At 44.1% G+C, this 16,749-nt stretch overlaps 1 protein-coding gene across 1 annotated transcript; it reads right to left on the bottom strand.

Moving 5' to 3' along the window:
• Nucleotides 1-1,327: 1,327 nt before the first annotated feature.
• LOC131239485 (putative kinase-like protein TMKL1) lies at nucleotides 1,328-4,675 on the bottom strand. The gene is made up of 2 exons (XM_058237209.1): nucleotides 3,884-4,675; nucleotides 1,328-2,450 (listed from the first exon to the last, which is right to left on the bottom strand). Exons 1-2 carry the CDS (start codon nucleotides 4,365-4,367, stop codon nucleotides 1,867-1,869), a joined length of 1,068 nt encoding a protein of 355 aa, XP_058093192.1. The 5' UTR covers nucleotides 4,368-4,675; the 3' UTR covers nucleotides 1,328-1,866.
• Nucleotides 4,676-16,749: the final 12,074 nt, after the last annotated feature.

Raw genomic sequence — 16,749 nt, 5'->3', positions numbered from 1 at the left:
TACACCTGGCATGCATTTGCCATGCTGGCACATGTGTGGCATGTACATGAGCTTAATTACAGATGCATGTGCGCTTAGCAAAACTCCAAATATAAAATCTTGTCAACATCATACTTTTGTGACCATATAATGTTAGAGTATTATTGTGGGGAGTAGTTATGTTGGTTGGACTAGTGACATGAGTACATGCAATTGCAATAAGCCTGGACGATTGTACAGGTAAGTTAATGCACATGCCACCATATATATCAGCATGTAACATGGATGCAATATCCCAGCCATCCATTAAAAGGGTACCAATATTTAGATTCCCTGTTCTAAAAATTAGGTTGGTACATAGGTCAGGTGGGCCACATTCAAATTTTAAAAAAAATAAAATGTACCTGTTGTAAAAAAAAATGGGCAAGGCTTTCTAACTTGTTCACTTATTTCTAATACCATTTATTGACAGTGAAAATGAAAATATCTAACAGTTGTATTTGAAATAACAGTTATCTTATCGAAAAATCAAAGGTTTGGATTGTTCCATCAGTATGACTTTGGGACTGTTGACTCCGTGGTTCCACAATTTTGTGGGTGCAATTTGATACGATGTACACCTCAAGACAATGTTCAGGTGCCTGTGTATCAAGCGTCATTTGACAGCCAGAGTATCAAGTAACAAATCCCGTGTGTAATGGCTAACAGCTCACGAAAGCCTTGTAATCTTTTTATTTTTTGAAGGGATAGTTCAAATCTGCTAGAACAAAATGACAACATAAAAGCAGCAAGTTGTAGTTAAAGATGCACTCGGAGAGTCAGATTGATCGTTCTGGACTGTTCAATAACCTGTATGATGAACAGTCAAGATTGTTTAATAGAAAATTGATCTGACCAACAGTTTCGGCCATCAGTCTAATGGATGGCTTATGGTTCTAAGGAGCCAAATTTATCAGTCAATCCTAACCATCCCATCCATGGCTTGGGTAATGGATGGCCATAACAAAGAAAGCCAATTCACAGTACCACAGAATCAACGGATCAGTGTGTTCGGACAGTCTGGATCAATCCATGGCACTGTTCCAATTGTCTCAATGCAAAGAGCACTGCTGCTGGTGCTCTGTTAGCACTTCATCATCCCCTTACAATTTCAGGGCCTTACATTATCAGAATCAAGCATCTACACCAGCTTCCATTATCAGAATGTAGCATCCACACCACAGAAGTGGCAAGAGAAAGTAGATCAATGCAACAGGGCCTTACAGCTCCACTCAACTGGGCCCACTTGACCTTAGCTTCTTACCAAAAGACAGGAAAAATAAAATAAAATCACTGTAACTACTATATAGAAATGAAAGCAGATGTAAATGATTAAAAGAAAAAACATGTATAATCATGGTTCCTTCAGTGATTACAAATTTCCCACCGTTTATGGGAAAAATGAAGTCATGTTAAGGATCTACTTGTTGCTCTTCCTAATCCATCCCGACAAATTCCCCATCGGGATGTTGGTTTTGTTTCCGACTGCAACAGTTTCTTCACTGCACATGTCAATTACTTGATTATAATTGGCAAGATGTCCAAGTGGGCCCCACTCAAATCCATGATCTGCGGTGCGGGTTGCTCAGCAATAGACAAAATCCCAGACTGCCCACATCCACCATATCATCCAAATCCACCATCTTCCTCAAGTTAACCACAGATGTCGCTTTCATATGCATAAATAAACCTTCAATCGCCCAGAACAATCATTATGTGGCACTGGTGGACCGTCATTCTCGTGGACATTAAATTATGGAAATGTCATTTTCCATTGAACCATCCATCATGATCACCACCGGTGCAGCCACCGCATTTGCCACCCATCCACTAAAAAACCCAGAATTTTCACTGCCCAATTTCTTCAAGTTTTCTGATGATTTGCTTGGTATCCGGTCGCAAGGCTGGGGAAGGGGAACAACAGCTCATGGCCAACTGAAAATACATAAGCAGGCCTTCTCCGGTAATCGATTTTCCACCATCACTTCGGCTGAGAAGCTGAGGATTAAACATGTCTGTGACCCTATGATGGAGAATCGCATTTCTCATTAAGTTTGGCAGTTGATCCAATGGAGATGATGAATAAGCATGAACGGATTCTTTCCCAGTCAGTATTTCAAGTAAAATGACCCCCAAGCTGTAAATGTCGCTCTCTTTGCTCGCATCTTTCATCTTGATCAGCTCTGGAGCTTTGTACCCCTCAAGTGCTGAGGCTTCAAGTATTTCTTGCCCTGTGGTCGGGTTCAAGAGAAGACGTAGACCAAAATCTGATAAGTAAGGCTGGTAATTTGAATTGAGTAAGATGTTTTTCGACTTAAGATTTCCATGGATTATGGGTTTCTGCAATCCAGTATGAAGATGATCCAGGCCGTTGGCAATACCAAGTGATATGCAATAAATGATGGGCCATCTGTGCGATTCGCTGCTCCCATCTGTCAAAGAAAAATGCTGTGTTCCACTTCAGACAATAGAATATGAAAAATATCAAGCTTGTAAAATAAGAAAAGTTAAAGAAAACTTCAAATTGGATGCTCAGACCAAGCTCGGGTTTATGTGTTCCGAAAGTTAAGGAAAAAAAAAGAAGAAGAAACATAGACATGGAAAGCGAGATTATCATTTCTTCCTAAACACAAAAGAAGATATCATAATCAAATAAATGGCTGAGATTGTACATGAGTGTACGGGAAACTCAACAACGGCTTTGAATAAAAAGAAGAAAGTACACAAAACCAGATAAGCGAATTTAATACGTTTCTCCGCAAGTTCAATAAGAAAATGACGAGATATGTGAAGAAAGACAAAGTCAAGAACAAAGTCTCACCAATAGTTACTGTTATGTAATATATTGGACACAATAGATTGGATTGCAATTTTTTTTTTCTTTTTTCTTTTTTTTAATTCCATGAAATCAATTTGTAAAATTCATGACTGGAAGCTTGAATCTAGCAATTGATTGAACAGAATTGCAATTCATTCAAAAAAAAAAAAAAAAGGCACCATCATAAATCACAGCAGGTACCAAATCCCTAATTGCCGTTCGGTAAAATCAAGTTGAACTTGAAACACTCATAATGGTTATTTGTGGGCTAGCCGCTCCTTACAGATGGGGTCGAGGTAGTCCCACTTGGGTCATTACTCTTTGTTGGATTGAATGATTGCAATTCAGCTAGATTCAACATCCAAACGCAGCCTAAAGAACCAACAGAGTTACAATTTGAACAAGCAATGAATTTAAAGGAAGCCCCCTTTCCCAATTCACTGCAACCTAAAACAGGAAAGAGGCGACCATCGAAAGACCTTAAAAAACCTGAATTTAAACATAACCGATAAAAGAACATCAAGGCCACTACTTCATGTCTGTCCTATTTTCTTTTTCTGCTGCCCCCAGTGCTACAGCAGTCAAACAAAAATGTGATCTTGAGTCCTTCCAAATGTGATCTCACTAAAACAATTTCAGTTACAGGTAATTTTCCACGGGCTCCTCTCCCACATTGTTAGTGTCCACCATAGCCAACAGAATCCAATTTTCATCAACTCCAATCACATTCTTATAGGAAAATCTCCAGACCCATTTTCCAAAAAAAAAAAAAAAACCAACGGTGTTCAGCTCACGGCCATTTCAGCAGCAGAGAAAAGTAATATGTTTTTTGGAATTTCTAATCTTAATATGATTCCCAAAAAATACTAAATGAGACTCTTTTATGTTGAATTGAAAAGAAAAATGAGACTATTTTTTGCTGAATTGAAAAGAATGAGCTCTATCATATAGACAAAAGATCATTTCTTGATTTTATCAAATTCTCCATGAGAATTATCCTATTCCTTTAAGAAACCAAACCCAAAAACCGAAAAACAAGAAAATTACCCCCAAGGAACCGTGACAGAGTGCCACGTTCGAAGAACGGATACACGAGGAGCTTCTCCCCTCTAGCTCCGGAATAGAACGCCTGCATCGGGACCAAATTCGGGTGCCTGACAAACCCCAGCATCTGAATTGACGGCAAGATCTCCTTCATCCGCCCCGTGCACGTAGGCCTCAGGAACCGGAGCAATACCACAGAGCCGCTCCTCTGCAAGCTGGCCTTATACAGCGTCCCGTAGCTCGATTTCCCCACAACTTCCCCTGGCGCATCCAAAATGTCGTGAATTGTTAGATTCTCGCCACCCGGGAAAGCGATCAGATCCTCCGTCTCTGATTCTTCCGAATGCCGGAACCTCCAAAGCTCCCCAGATTCTTTCCCCACAGCCTTCCTACGGCGAAAGTAGACGAACAAGACAATGAAGAGAAGGAGAAGAAGGAATGCCGAAACTAGGCCGAGGACGATCGAAATTCTCACCGATCTTTCCATATTGAAATTGAGATCGAATTCAATCCTGATAAAAAAAACAAAACTACAACAGCATGCTGTCTGCTCTCTGTAATTGGGATTTCTGTGGTGAAAGGAATCTTGAAATTGGATTTGAAGAGGAATCCATTTCTCAATTTTTTGGAAAATGGAGAACTAGAGATTTTAAGATCTGAGAATTCTGGATGAGAAAATTGCAGATCTAGGGTTTTGAAATTCTAGAATTTTCATTTTCAAGGGGTTTTCTGTAGACATGGAGAGATGGAAAATAGGAGACTCGCTTTTCTGCAGAAGGGATGTATTTGATGGAGGAGGTACTTTTTATACTCTGGCAGCGTACGATTGTTGATACGCTGGCTGTCCGAAATGTACCTTCTTCCTTTAACGAAAGCTGTTCTGTAAACGCCCGAGAACTGCGGGTACTGTGTGTGCGACATCCACTTCGTCCACCACGTGAAACTTCTCATGTTCACTCTAGATCCCAACCGTCAGCCCGATCCAAAGCTCAGGTGGGCCACACCATGTAGAATCACGCCCAAAACCTCTTGTGGCAGTCCTGAGTTAAGGGTATGGCTGATTTTTGGATTTTTTACCCGATGGATGGATTAGATTGAATATGGTATGCAAAATATGGTGGACCGCACAGACAATCCTGTGGTTTGTTCACCCTCTCCATCGTTCCCTCTGGTGTGTCCCACATGAGTTTCGGACCAAGCTGATTTTTATTTTCATGGACTAACATCAAGTGACCCACCTGATGGACGGAGTGGATGTCATACAAAAAACAATAGGTGGGCCCCACTGAGCTCAGATGTCTGCGCGGTGTTATCCACGATTTGGGTCCGTAAGAATCTATACAGGTGGTCCACGTTCCTGACGAATCATATTCTATGTATTATACGGCTTAGATCATCTTTCGATTCCATTTATTGACCATGAGATGGAAGGTCGAAATGAGACGGACCCCACGGTTTAGATTCAACAACAAACTTCTACTATTAATCTGAGACTTGAATAACATAATGCATCTGATTTGAGGTGTCATCACCCGTACGAACGGATAAGTATTATTTGGACGGTCAGATTTTAAGATGAATGCATGCATCATGCACTGTGGCACATGTTTCAGAAATTACACGTGTTAGATAATCCCATCGTTCAATTTTCTTCTCCCGGTAAATGTTATCCGTTAAAACAGTAAGTGCCATCCGTTAAAACAATACGTGCTGTCGATTTGCAGGCCATTAAATGAGATGTATATGATCATATCATGTAAGTGAATTTTAAAAAAAGTTTTCCATCCAGCATGGGAAACGAGATGGACGGTCATGATTGATAATGAGCTCTCAGTCTGCTGGAAAAGACAAGTGACACCTGGCGTGGTGAATGTGGACGCGGATTGCGGAGTTTGGCACACACCACCTAACCCTCGGTGTGTTGACGTGGCAAAGTTTTGTGGCCCCAACATTATGTATATGTTATATCCAAACCGTCCATCGATTTTCCTAGATCATTTTAAGGTATGATTCTAAACATGAAGCAGATCCAAAAATCATTTGGACCACACCACAGAAAGCAGTCGAGACAGTGATATTCGCCATTGAATCCTTCCTGGGCCCACCATGACGTTTATTTTCCATCCAAACTGTTGATGAGGCTATACAGACTTGACTAAGGGAAAACATAAATATCAGCTTGATCTAAAAATTATGCGGCCCAAGAAGTTTTCAATTGTGGGCATTTAATCTCCACTTCTTTCTGTGATGTGGTCCACTTGATCTTTGGATCCGTCTCATTTTTTGTTCAATACACTAAAATGATAGTTCAAAATGGATGAACGGTGTGGATATAAAATATAAATCATGGCGAGGCCGAAGGCCTTTCCTATGTCGGTACACCAGCGAGGACGTGCCACAGCGCAATCAACGTCTGGTGAATTTGGACGTGATTTGCGTGTAACGAGCTGTTTGGTGAGAAGAAAATTCTGTCGGCCCTCTGTCCGATGTGACATCTACTCCCGTCGATCGCTTCAGCATATGTTAAGATCATGAGACAGATCCAAAACTTAGGTGGACACCGTAAGAAACGGCCGGGATTAAATGCCCACGGCAGGGCTACGTGGCCCACCATGATGTATGGTTTTATCTATGCCGACCATCTGGATCATTTTAAGATATGAACAAAAAAAAAAAAAAAAAAAGCAGCTCCACTGCTCAAGTAGACTACAAAGTGGAGATTGAATTCACTCCATTGAAAACTTTTGTTTCCAATCAATCTAATATTTGTGATTTCCTTTCATTTAGGTCGGAAGGGGATTAGCTGATGTACCACACACCAGCTATATAGCTGGTGTAGATACGTGTCGTTCAAAGACGGGCGCCGATGCTCCACGAGCTCAGAGTTGTACGAATGGTTCAAAGGAGATCAAAGTTACATGGCCCCAAAATGATGTATTTATTATATCCACACCGTTCATCCAATTTTTGAGATTATTTTAGAGCATTAGACAAAAAAGAATCATATCCAAAGTTCAAATGGACCACACCAAAAATAGCAATGAGGATAATGATTTTCACCATTAAAAAATCGCATGGCCCACCATAACGTTTATTTTCCATCCAATCTATTAATAAGGTTAAAAAAAAAAACATTGATGAAAAGTAAAAAAAAAAAAGAATCATATCGATCCGAAACTTATATGACCTCAAAAGGGTTTCAATGGTAGGCATTCGATCCCCGTTGCTTCGTGCAGTGCAGACTAATTGATCTTTATATCTATCTTATTTTTTGGCTCAAGCCTTAATACAAGCTCACCAAATGAATGAATGGTTTGGATATAACACATACATCATGATGGGACCTACGGATCTTGCTTACATCGATGCATCAACTATATAGTCGGTGTGTGGTACACCAGCCAATCCACTTCCATTTAGGTCTATGTTGACGCATTAAGGCCCCACCGCAGTGTTTACATGCCATCCAACGGTGGGGTAAGGTGTGCAATCCGCATTGTTTCTTGTAAAGTGGTCCATTTAAGCTCTACATTTGTTTTTAGACCCTGATCGATAGCTCAAGTGGTAGGCTGACGTCTTGGTAGCGATCCCTAGTGGGGCCGGCTAATAGCGAAGTGTCAACTGACAGTAGGGTATACTAACAAGCAAACAAAAAAAAATCAAAAGAAGCTGTACATTTGTTTACGCATCCTAACATAAGTCAAATCAGGTGATGGACAGAGTCGACATCACACAAACATCGCAGTAGGCCTTACAATATTGTCAATGGGTTAGGTTTAGGTGGGTCCTATCATACCCATATGCAGTCTGATCAAATTCATGTTTTGATATTTGAATCGAATTTTGAGTTTGGATTGAAGCAAATAAAAATGTTTAAATAATTAAGGGTATTAAATAAATGGTTGATCTCATTTTTTTTTTTTAAATGTACTTTAAGATGTTCATGACATGTAAATGGGTTCTCTTATACTTGCATGGCTTCTGAAACTTTATTTATTCCATTTAAATTAATTAATTAATTAATTAATTAATTAATTATATTCAACTTTTAGCCTAATTCAAATGTAATGTCCTAGATTTTTGTTATTTTAGATTTTTCAAAAAAAAAAAAAACTCTCCGTATTTTTCAATATAATTAACTTATATTGTTATTTACTGACCATTAACACTCGATATTAGCCTATACGTGAGTGGTATCAGTAAATAACCGCACAAATTCGATTAATTAACCGTATAAAGCCAACAAATCTACTCAATCACTTAAGCATCGAGTTTAGCCACGTGATTTGTTCACATAAGGCTCAAATCTAGTCGACCTATCACTGACTAATCAAAACGACCACAACTAAATTAAATATCTACCTAAAGCCGACACAACCAGAAGTCAGATCTTAATTAACAAATGAAATTGACCCAATTATCCATTTAGCCTACGAACCAACAGTTTATAGTGATTATGATTAAATCGTCATTTTCACTAATTGTGAATAGACCACACTATGAACATAGTTAATCAAAACCCTAATCATTGCGCACAAAGAATCTCGATGCCTAATCCATTCAAAAAATGCATTGATTATCCAAACGAACTCTAGACAACTCATTAGTGGGCCACTAGTTCCGAAACTATTAAATAATGTCCATCTCACTGGATTTGATGCCTATCGCAGGCGACAAACAAAGAAAGTGCTTAGAACGGCTCAACTTGGGCCAGAAGCCAAGTGCTTGTAACATACGCATCCCCTATGTTGAAATCTAAAACTTAAGTGAAATTGACCTTCTGCTTTTTTCACGAAGTTGTGATTTTTTGACCAATAGATCGCAACCAAACTCGAGACATGGGTTAATGATACTTCCCTGCTCATATCCGTATGATCGCGGCTCCGATCGATCACTGATGACTGTCTATCGCAAATGGGTCCCCGCGATTTATCGAAGCGTCTGATTGCCGTCAAATTGTGATGTAACATAAATCTCATGATGGAACACCTACCCTCTAGTGCGGATGAGCCTATGGGCCTCCATTGAGGCCTTGTAGTCAGAAACACCCTTCCCCACGACAAATCTAATGGAAAAGGGGGCACTGGGGCTATTTGTGCACATTTTGGCACTATAAATAGCCGACATTTCTCTCACTCCTATGCGAATTTTCACTTACAAAAAGAGGGGGAGACATTGAAGAAGAGAGGGAAAAGTGAGGGGAGGAGCTAGTGTGGAAGATCCACCCCGCCGCCACTAGCCAACAATGCATCCGCATCACGCCGCATCGTCGAAATCACCCTGGCAACGATTTGAGGTAAATAACAACCACTTTTATGAAAATTTTCCCTTAAGAACCAAATACATAAGCTCTTACAAGCCAATTATCTTAGTACAGGGTGCCAATGAGCCAACCTGTGGGACCCTAGCACTAGGAGCAAGCCAGAACCCGATATACCGACCGACGTCCGCTTGATCCGAAAGTTGTATCATAGCGACCAGCGTCGTCGCCGCGGTTCCAACGCCGTGACTTGCGCACCGAACCGATACCAGGTAAGAAGATGCCGATCAGCGTTCATTCCGAAGAAACACCGCGCGTTGCGGATTTCGAGGGAATCTCTACAAGTAGTCCCATCAATCAACCATAAATGCATCCCATACATCAAGTACTACAACCCATTCCCTCCTTTTTCAAAAGTCTACCCTCTTTCCACCTCACTATTCCTCTTTTTCTCATTTTCAACCTCAACCATCCCTCTTCTCCACCAATTTCAAACTAAACCATACCTCTTATCACTCCTTTCTTACAACCATTCACTCCACCCATCCCTCCATCCATTATTTCTATCTCTCCCTCTCATTCTCTAGCAATTTTTCCATATCCCATGAGAAATTTCACACATCCAACACACTCTCTCAACTTCAAGTGTGGCCCACCCTCTCATCTCCAATCTCAACCATTCATCTTTCATCAACCTCCATTAAAAGTGAAGGTAAGGAGCTAAGGAGTCTAAGGGAGCAAGGAGAAGGAAGATAAGGTGGGTGATTTGCCATCATTTTAAATTTTAGAGCCCACTTGTTGGTGGGACCCATTTGGATGTATGTGATTTAATCAAGAGGGCCCATAGTGCGGGGTTCCTCTACCTCACCGTATATCTCTCTCTATCTCTTTCCTTTTCTTTCTTTGTAATGGTGTGGATCCCACCAATGCGTTACATCTACCCCGTCCATCTACATCGAGACGGTGTGGCCCACTCTATCACAGTGATGATCCACACCATCCATTGTTTGGATGGACCCAATGTATTTATATATATATAAATATATGTATATATGTTATATTTTATATAATATATATATAATATAATATGTATTATATATATAATATAATATATATATTATATGCATATATGTTGGTGGGCCACATCTACGTGGGACCCACCACGTCCAGTGTCCCTGGACGCTGGATGTTGGCGAGCATGCAGTAAAGATGGACTTGGAGTGTACTAACGGGCTAGCAAAAGAGAAGTTTTGGGGTAGGCCATTCAAGTAGGCCCCACCTTGATGTATAAGTTAGATCCAAGCCGTCCATCCTCTTCCTCGGATCATTCTAGGCGTTGAACCAAAAAAATGAGATTGATTTGGTTTCTGGCGGGCCATGGTATAGAAACAATATTCCTACCTTTGATTAACTCCCTGATGCTCGTACATCTGGAAAAGCTCAATATTGGACTCTATGGGTTTGTATCGAGCCACGGGGACCAATGGCTGGAGTGGATCTTGCTGATGCGGGCCTCATCTACTAAAACCGTACAAAATCATAAAATCAAAAAAAAAAATAGTAACGGCGGCGGCGGCCGCTGCTGCTGCTGAATGCAGCGCCGCACCTGCCACTGCTGTTGACGACGACGGCTCTCACGACCCGTGGGGCCCCACGTGATGTGTTTCGGACATCAAGGCCATGCATTCGGTGGGTCCCCACGTACCACCCATCCATCTCAAAATTCATTCAAGAACTCTCGTGGGCCATACCATCTAAAATCATGTGAAGACACGTCTAAACATATAAAAACCCTTGGTGGGGCCTACGAAATTTAGATGAAACTTAGTCTGAACCCTCAGTTAAGTGGGACACACATAATGGGTGGTGGATTTGGGAACCACATTCGGTGGGCCCATTTTCCTAAGTCCACGTGAACCTTTAATAGGTTGGATGCAAATAAGCATTCCGCCCCCCCCCCGGCCGCGTGACGTTATGAGCAGGTTGTGTGGAAAATAAATATTACGGTGGGCCCGGTCAGTGGGCCCTAGGTGCACGTGACCCTTTGAGAGGGTTGCAAATATACATCATGGTGGGCCCAGGTCACATGTGACCTTATCAAAAGGTTGGGTAGAAAATAAATATTACGGTGGGGCTTGGGATGGACCTAATCAACGGTTGGATGGCGAATAAACATTGCAATGGGCCAGTTGGGGTGGAAAATAAACATTACGTGGCCCCAAGATGGGTTGGATGGAAAATAAACATTATGGTAGGCCCCACACGGGACCCACTTATATATGTATTGTAATCCACACCCTCCTTTAGTGTGGGCCCCACCATGATACGTGTGTTTCATCCAAATCATCCAATCATCTTGAAAATTATTTTTAGGCCCATTATTGAGGCCCACCTTAAATTGTATAAGCCCATTGTAATGTACGCAAGGCCCATGTGACTAGGCCCATGTTGATGCATGTGTAGCCCGTCATTGAGGCCCACCTTGATATGTATCTGTGAGACCCATGTATGAGGCCATTTGATGTATTAGAGGCCCATGGGTTGAGGCCCAATAGGATGAACATAATGTCCCTTATAGTGTGACTCCACCATAGCATATGTATTGACACTTATAACGGGCCACGCCTTGGGAGCAATGCTAGTTTGACGTCCACATTGATAATGATGGTTAAATGTCCGCAATATAACTCTCCCCAACGCCCACTTATAGGCCCATACTTGTGGTAAGTAGGCCGTCTAGGCCCATCTCCGTTATACACAAAGCTCATCTCTTATTACATGTTTAGTATAGATCCATGATTCATGATCATTCGCACCATATGTATGCCTGATGTGAGGAGTGACCGATCATAGCATATACCTTTGGAAAGAGAATGTTATGGGCTCCCTGATAGGCGGAGATGCCTCATATAAGTGCATGGTATATGCAGGATTGATGGATTGCTGTATGATCGATAGTGTGATTCATGCACTTGCATTTGTGTGATTGTAATTACCGTTGTATGCCCTAGCCACATCGGCCATAGCCTCCATGAGATACATCGTGGATGGCGGGATTAGATACGAAAATATTTGGTTCTAGCGTACGGGCGCCATAGATGTCCCCCGGGTGAAAATCCCTAAACCCGATGGTACCAGAGGATGACTCCAACGTCGAGACCGAATGGATATACGAGCGCATGAGGGCCGAATACCAGGAGGCCGCGTCTCCCACCGTGTCGTGGTCGGTTGGAAAGGAGTGTGGCCTTACTCGCCCGAGGGTAGGGGGGCAATACTAGGCCGAGTTTGACCACTCGCGAATGGGTCCGCTATCGACGTCGATAGGTATTGGCGGACTATTGGCCGGGCGGATAGTGAGCTTTCTTACGCTCACTGGTGTGGCTAGGAGAGCGGCAGTGCCATTTAGAGTGTATTAACCCCTGTGATGATATGAGAACTGTACGATACATGATGAGGATTGGCATGCTTGAGTTACATCTCGCATCGCATGGCCGTATTATGGCCGATAGCATTCATATATTGCACCGCATAGCCTTGGTACGGCCTGATTGCATTCATGTACTCATCGCCATGATTCCGCATTACTCTTACCTTGCATTTTGAGCACGCTTATATAAGCTTATGCACGATTGATGCGTGCGGGTGACGCCACGCAATCGCAACCATAGTCTCACCGTAGTTGGAGCGTGCGGCCGAGCTTCTGGAGTTTTGCTTCTTTTGTTACATTGTATTTTCCCTTTCGTCGCATTGTACTAAAAAGTTTTTGATCATAGTGGATTTTTGTGGTGGTGTTCTTGTAGTTATTATTTGTGGGTTATGCTTTTGTTATGCTTATTATGAATTAGACTGATGATTTGAAATCCTCCTTGTAGTATCCCAGGATCGGAACCTGGTGAATGGGTGCCGGGATCCGAAAATGGGGTTCTACGGAGGCTGTCGGCGCCGGATTCGGCGATCGGGAATTTTGTGAGCCCGGTTTCCGAGTTCGGGGCGTGACATTTCTGCTTGAATGATTTAAGTCCTAAGTTCGGATAGCCTAGCGATCTTTCATTACAGACCCTTAACGTGTGTGCCTTCGCGAGCCTTTAAGTTGATAGGCACCTTCGCTCTTTCTGTAGGACATGGCACACGGAGAGTGAGTGACCGAGCTCGGCTCTGCACCACCACCGAGACCCCGGCTCCACCACTCCACCACGCGGATTACCACCTACGATACCTTGCCATGCACGATTCCCTCTTGCCCGGCTGAGGATGTCGCTTCTCTAGTAGGAGATTCATACCGCCCATCCCGAGGATGCTGCATATTCAGAGAGTGCGGATCCGCTGTATCCGTGAGTGCTTCCCGATTCGCGATCTGCAGTGCTGGCCCGCGCGATGCGAGACACCGGTTGTTTCACCGCCCGGGCGAGCAGAGCGCACGAGTGCCCTCCTACGAGAGTTCCGACAATTTTCCGACAGCAGCGGAGAGATGGCGCTCCGATGTGGAGAAGATTTTGATACCATGTCATGCACGTTATTTTGAGGTTGTTCTCTCACTTCCAACCAATGTGTCGGCCGCACCGCGTCGCAGGACCTGATTACGTCTGGACATGGGATGATTTTATAGATCGATTCGAGGAGCAATATTATGTGCATGATTAGAGGACTATGGAGTTCGAGACTCTAGTGCGAGGGGGACATGACGTGCTGTGACATCTCGAGATGCGCTATCAAGGTTTGCACCATATATGGTTGATGCGACAGGCGGACGTTTCGAGAGGGGCTTACGTTACGGCCTTCGGGGCCGTGTGATTGGGCACGAGCTTGAGGTGCCTTGAGTGCGGAGGGCTCGGGTCAGGGCCAGTCTCTGTGGCCCAGAGCAGGCCGATAGAGAGATCGGGGAGAGAGGACGGCCCCCTCCGGTAGCTCCCAGCCGGCGGCAGGCGACAACCACGAGGTATAGGAGTCACCCTGCTAGAGCACCACGCACCCCCAGCACACCTTCGCGCCACCGGCGGCCATTTGTAGGGACTTATTTTGGATGTGGTGGGACAGGGCACCCTGTCTGAGTGCCCTCGCCTCATCTGCAGTAGAGATCACAACAGCCTCACCTACATCCGCCGAGAGCACCACAGCTGACCTCCAAGACGGCCCCCATCGGCCCACCATAGCCACCTCGGCCACCGGCCCAGCAGCAGAGGCGGTATAGGCCGCCGCGGCTCAAGCGGCCAGCAGGACCTCGAGAGGGGACAGACACCTCCCGAGCCAGCTCAGGCTAGAAGAAGGACTTGCAATCCTTTGGAGGAGTTATCGAGGGTATACTCCTGTCTCTTCATGTATCACCCGAGTATTATTTGATTCGCTCTCACTCGATTCATGTCGAGAATTTACTGTGATCGACTAGATTACTGGATGGAGTCTACTAGCGAGAGATTGGTATCGACGCCCTTGGGGAGGACCACGGTATTGGGCCATCTTGCCCGATTCTTGTCGGTGATATCTTTGTGCCTGCTGACTTGTTTGTGCTGTCGATGTTAATATTTTTTGGCGGGGATGAAGCGCCAGATTGCAGTTTGTGGCCGAGTGTGACACATGCCGGCGTGTCAAGGCCGATCATCGGAGATCCCCTTGCAGCCGTTTAGCGTCCCGATGTGGAAGTGGGAACACGTATCAGATTTTATTATGGGTTTGCCGAGGACTCGGCGGTCATGATGCCATCTGGGTTGTCGTCGATCGTCGCGAAGTCGGCACATTTTCTTGCGATTCGTGCGACTTGGCCTTTGGAGGCTTGCGAGGTTATTCCTTGAGGAGATTGTCGAGGCACGCGGCTAGTCTCGATCGTTTCGACCGAGATCCGAGATTCACGTCTCGGTTTGGAGGAGCTTTGAGAGAGCTATGGGCAGCGATTGCGGCTCGATCGCGCGTATCATCCATGACACGAGGCCCAAGACAGCATTCTTGAGGATATGCTTCGGGCTGCGTGATTGATTTCGGTGGTAGCTGGGACTGCGATTGGGTGAGTTCGCATATAACAACAACTAAGCTATCGGGCGACCATTGGCATGGCTCCATTTGAGGCATTATATTGGAGACCGTGCACATATCCGAGTTGTTGGCCCGAGGTAGGAGAGCGGCGTCTCCTAGGTCCCGAGCTTGTGCGGGAGACATCAGTCCGAGGTTATTGATATTATCAGGGCGGAGAGGATGCACATATCGGAGCTCGAGCCGGCGAGAAGAGTATTGCTGATCGCCGGCGTCGTCCTTGGAGTTTGATGTAGGGGACCATGTGTATCTCGAAGGTCTCGCCCATGAAGGGCATAGTTAGATTTGGAGCGAAGGCAAGCTTGCCCCCAAGATTCATAGGACCTTTGAGATCACTGAGCCGGCCTGGCCTATCGGCTTGCCTTACCATCTCGGTTGTCGGCGTTCACAACGTTTTCCACGTCTCTATTTTGAGGAAGTGTGGGTCAGACATAGTTCCCGTTATTGATTGGAAGCCGTTGGAGGTTCATGAGGACGCTTCTTACATCGAGCCAGTTCGTATCCTTGATCGGAAGGAGCAGGTCCTCCGAACCAAAGTCATCCCCTTGGTAAAGGTTCAATGGGGCCACCATTCTGTGGATGAGGCATCTTGGGAGCGCGAGGCTGAGATTCGAGAGCGCTATCCTCATCTCTTTGATGATTGATTGTATATTGTATGTTGTATGTTGTATGTTGTCTCTGATATTTATATGGCGATGCCTTGCTTCCTCTTCTATTATGATTTATGTTTTCTTGTGATGATTGTTTAAATTTTGAGGATGAAATTTTTATTTGGAGGGGAGAGCTGTAAGACCTGTGTCCTAATCCGTACCATTCCGTTACAGTCCTTCCGTTCAAATTTCGGCAACCTTCGCACCGTATTCGGTGTTTGCGCACGATCCTAAGCCAGTCCCGCGCGACGTTAGCTTGATCCGAAAGTTGTATCATAGCGACCGCGTCGTCGCCGCGGTTCCAACGCCGTGACTTGCGCACCGAACCGATACCCAGGTAAGAAGATGCCGATCAGCGTTTATTTCGAAGAAACACCGCGCGTTGCGAATTTCGAGGAAATCTCTACACAATTAGTCCCACTAATTAACCATAAATGCATCCCATACATCAAGTACAATAACCCATCTCTACCTTTTTCAAAAGTCTACCATTTTTCCACCTCACCATTCCTCTTTTTCTCATTTTCAAACACAACCATCTCTCTTCTCCACCAATTTCAAACTAAACCATACCTCTCATCACTCCTTTCTTACAACCATCACTCCACCCATCCCTCCATCCATTATTTCTATCTCTCCCTCTCATTCTCTAGCAATTTTTCCAAATCCCATGAGAAATTTCACACATCCAACACACTCTCTCAACTTCAAGTGTGGCCCACCCTCTCATCTCCAATCTCAACCATTCATCTTTCATCAACCTCCATTAAAAGTGAAGGTAAGGAGCTAAGGAGTCCAAGGGAGCAAGAAGAAGGAAGATAAGGTGGGTGATTTTCCATTATTTTAAATTTTAGGGCCCACTTGTTGGTGGGACCCATTTGGATGTATGTGATTTAATCTAGAGGGCCCATAGTGGCGGGGTTCCTCTACCTCACCGT

The sequence above is a fragment of the Magnolia sinica genome, chromosome 3 (genome assembly GCF_029962835.1).
Source record: "Magnolia sinica isolate HGM2019 chromosome 3, MsV1, whole genome shotgun sequence".
Classification (NCBI taxonomy): Eukaryota; Viridiplantae; Streptophyta; class Magnoliopsida; order Magnoliales; family Magnoliaceae; genus Magnolia; species Magnolia sinica.
The sequence above is the reverse complement of the archived record's forward strand: the minus strand, read 5'-3'. Positions and strand labels throughout refer to the sequence as shown.

Coding starts and splice junctions, on each gene's coding strand:
- LOC131239485 (XM_058237209.1), bottom strand. CDS start 4,367: ATGGAAAGATCGGTGAGAATTTCGATCGTCCTCGGCCTAGTTTCGGCA. Junction 2,451..3,883: donor TCTGTCACGGTTCCTTGGGG/GTAATTTTCTTG, acceptor TTTCTTTGACAG/ATGGGAGCAGCGAATCGCAC.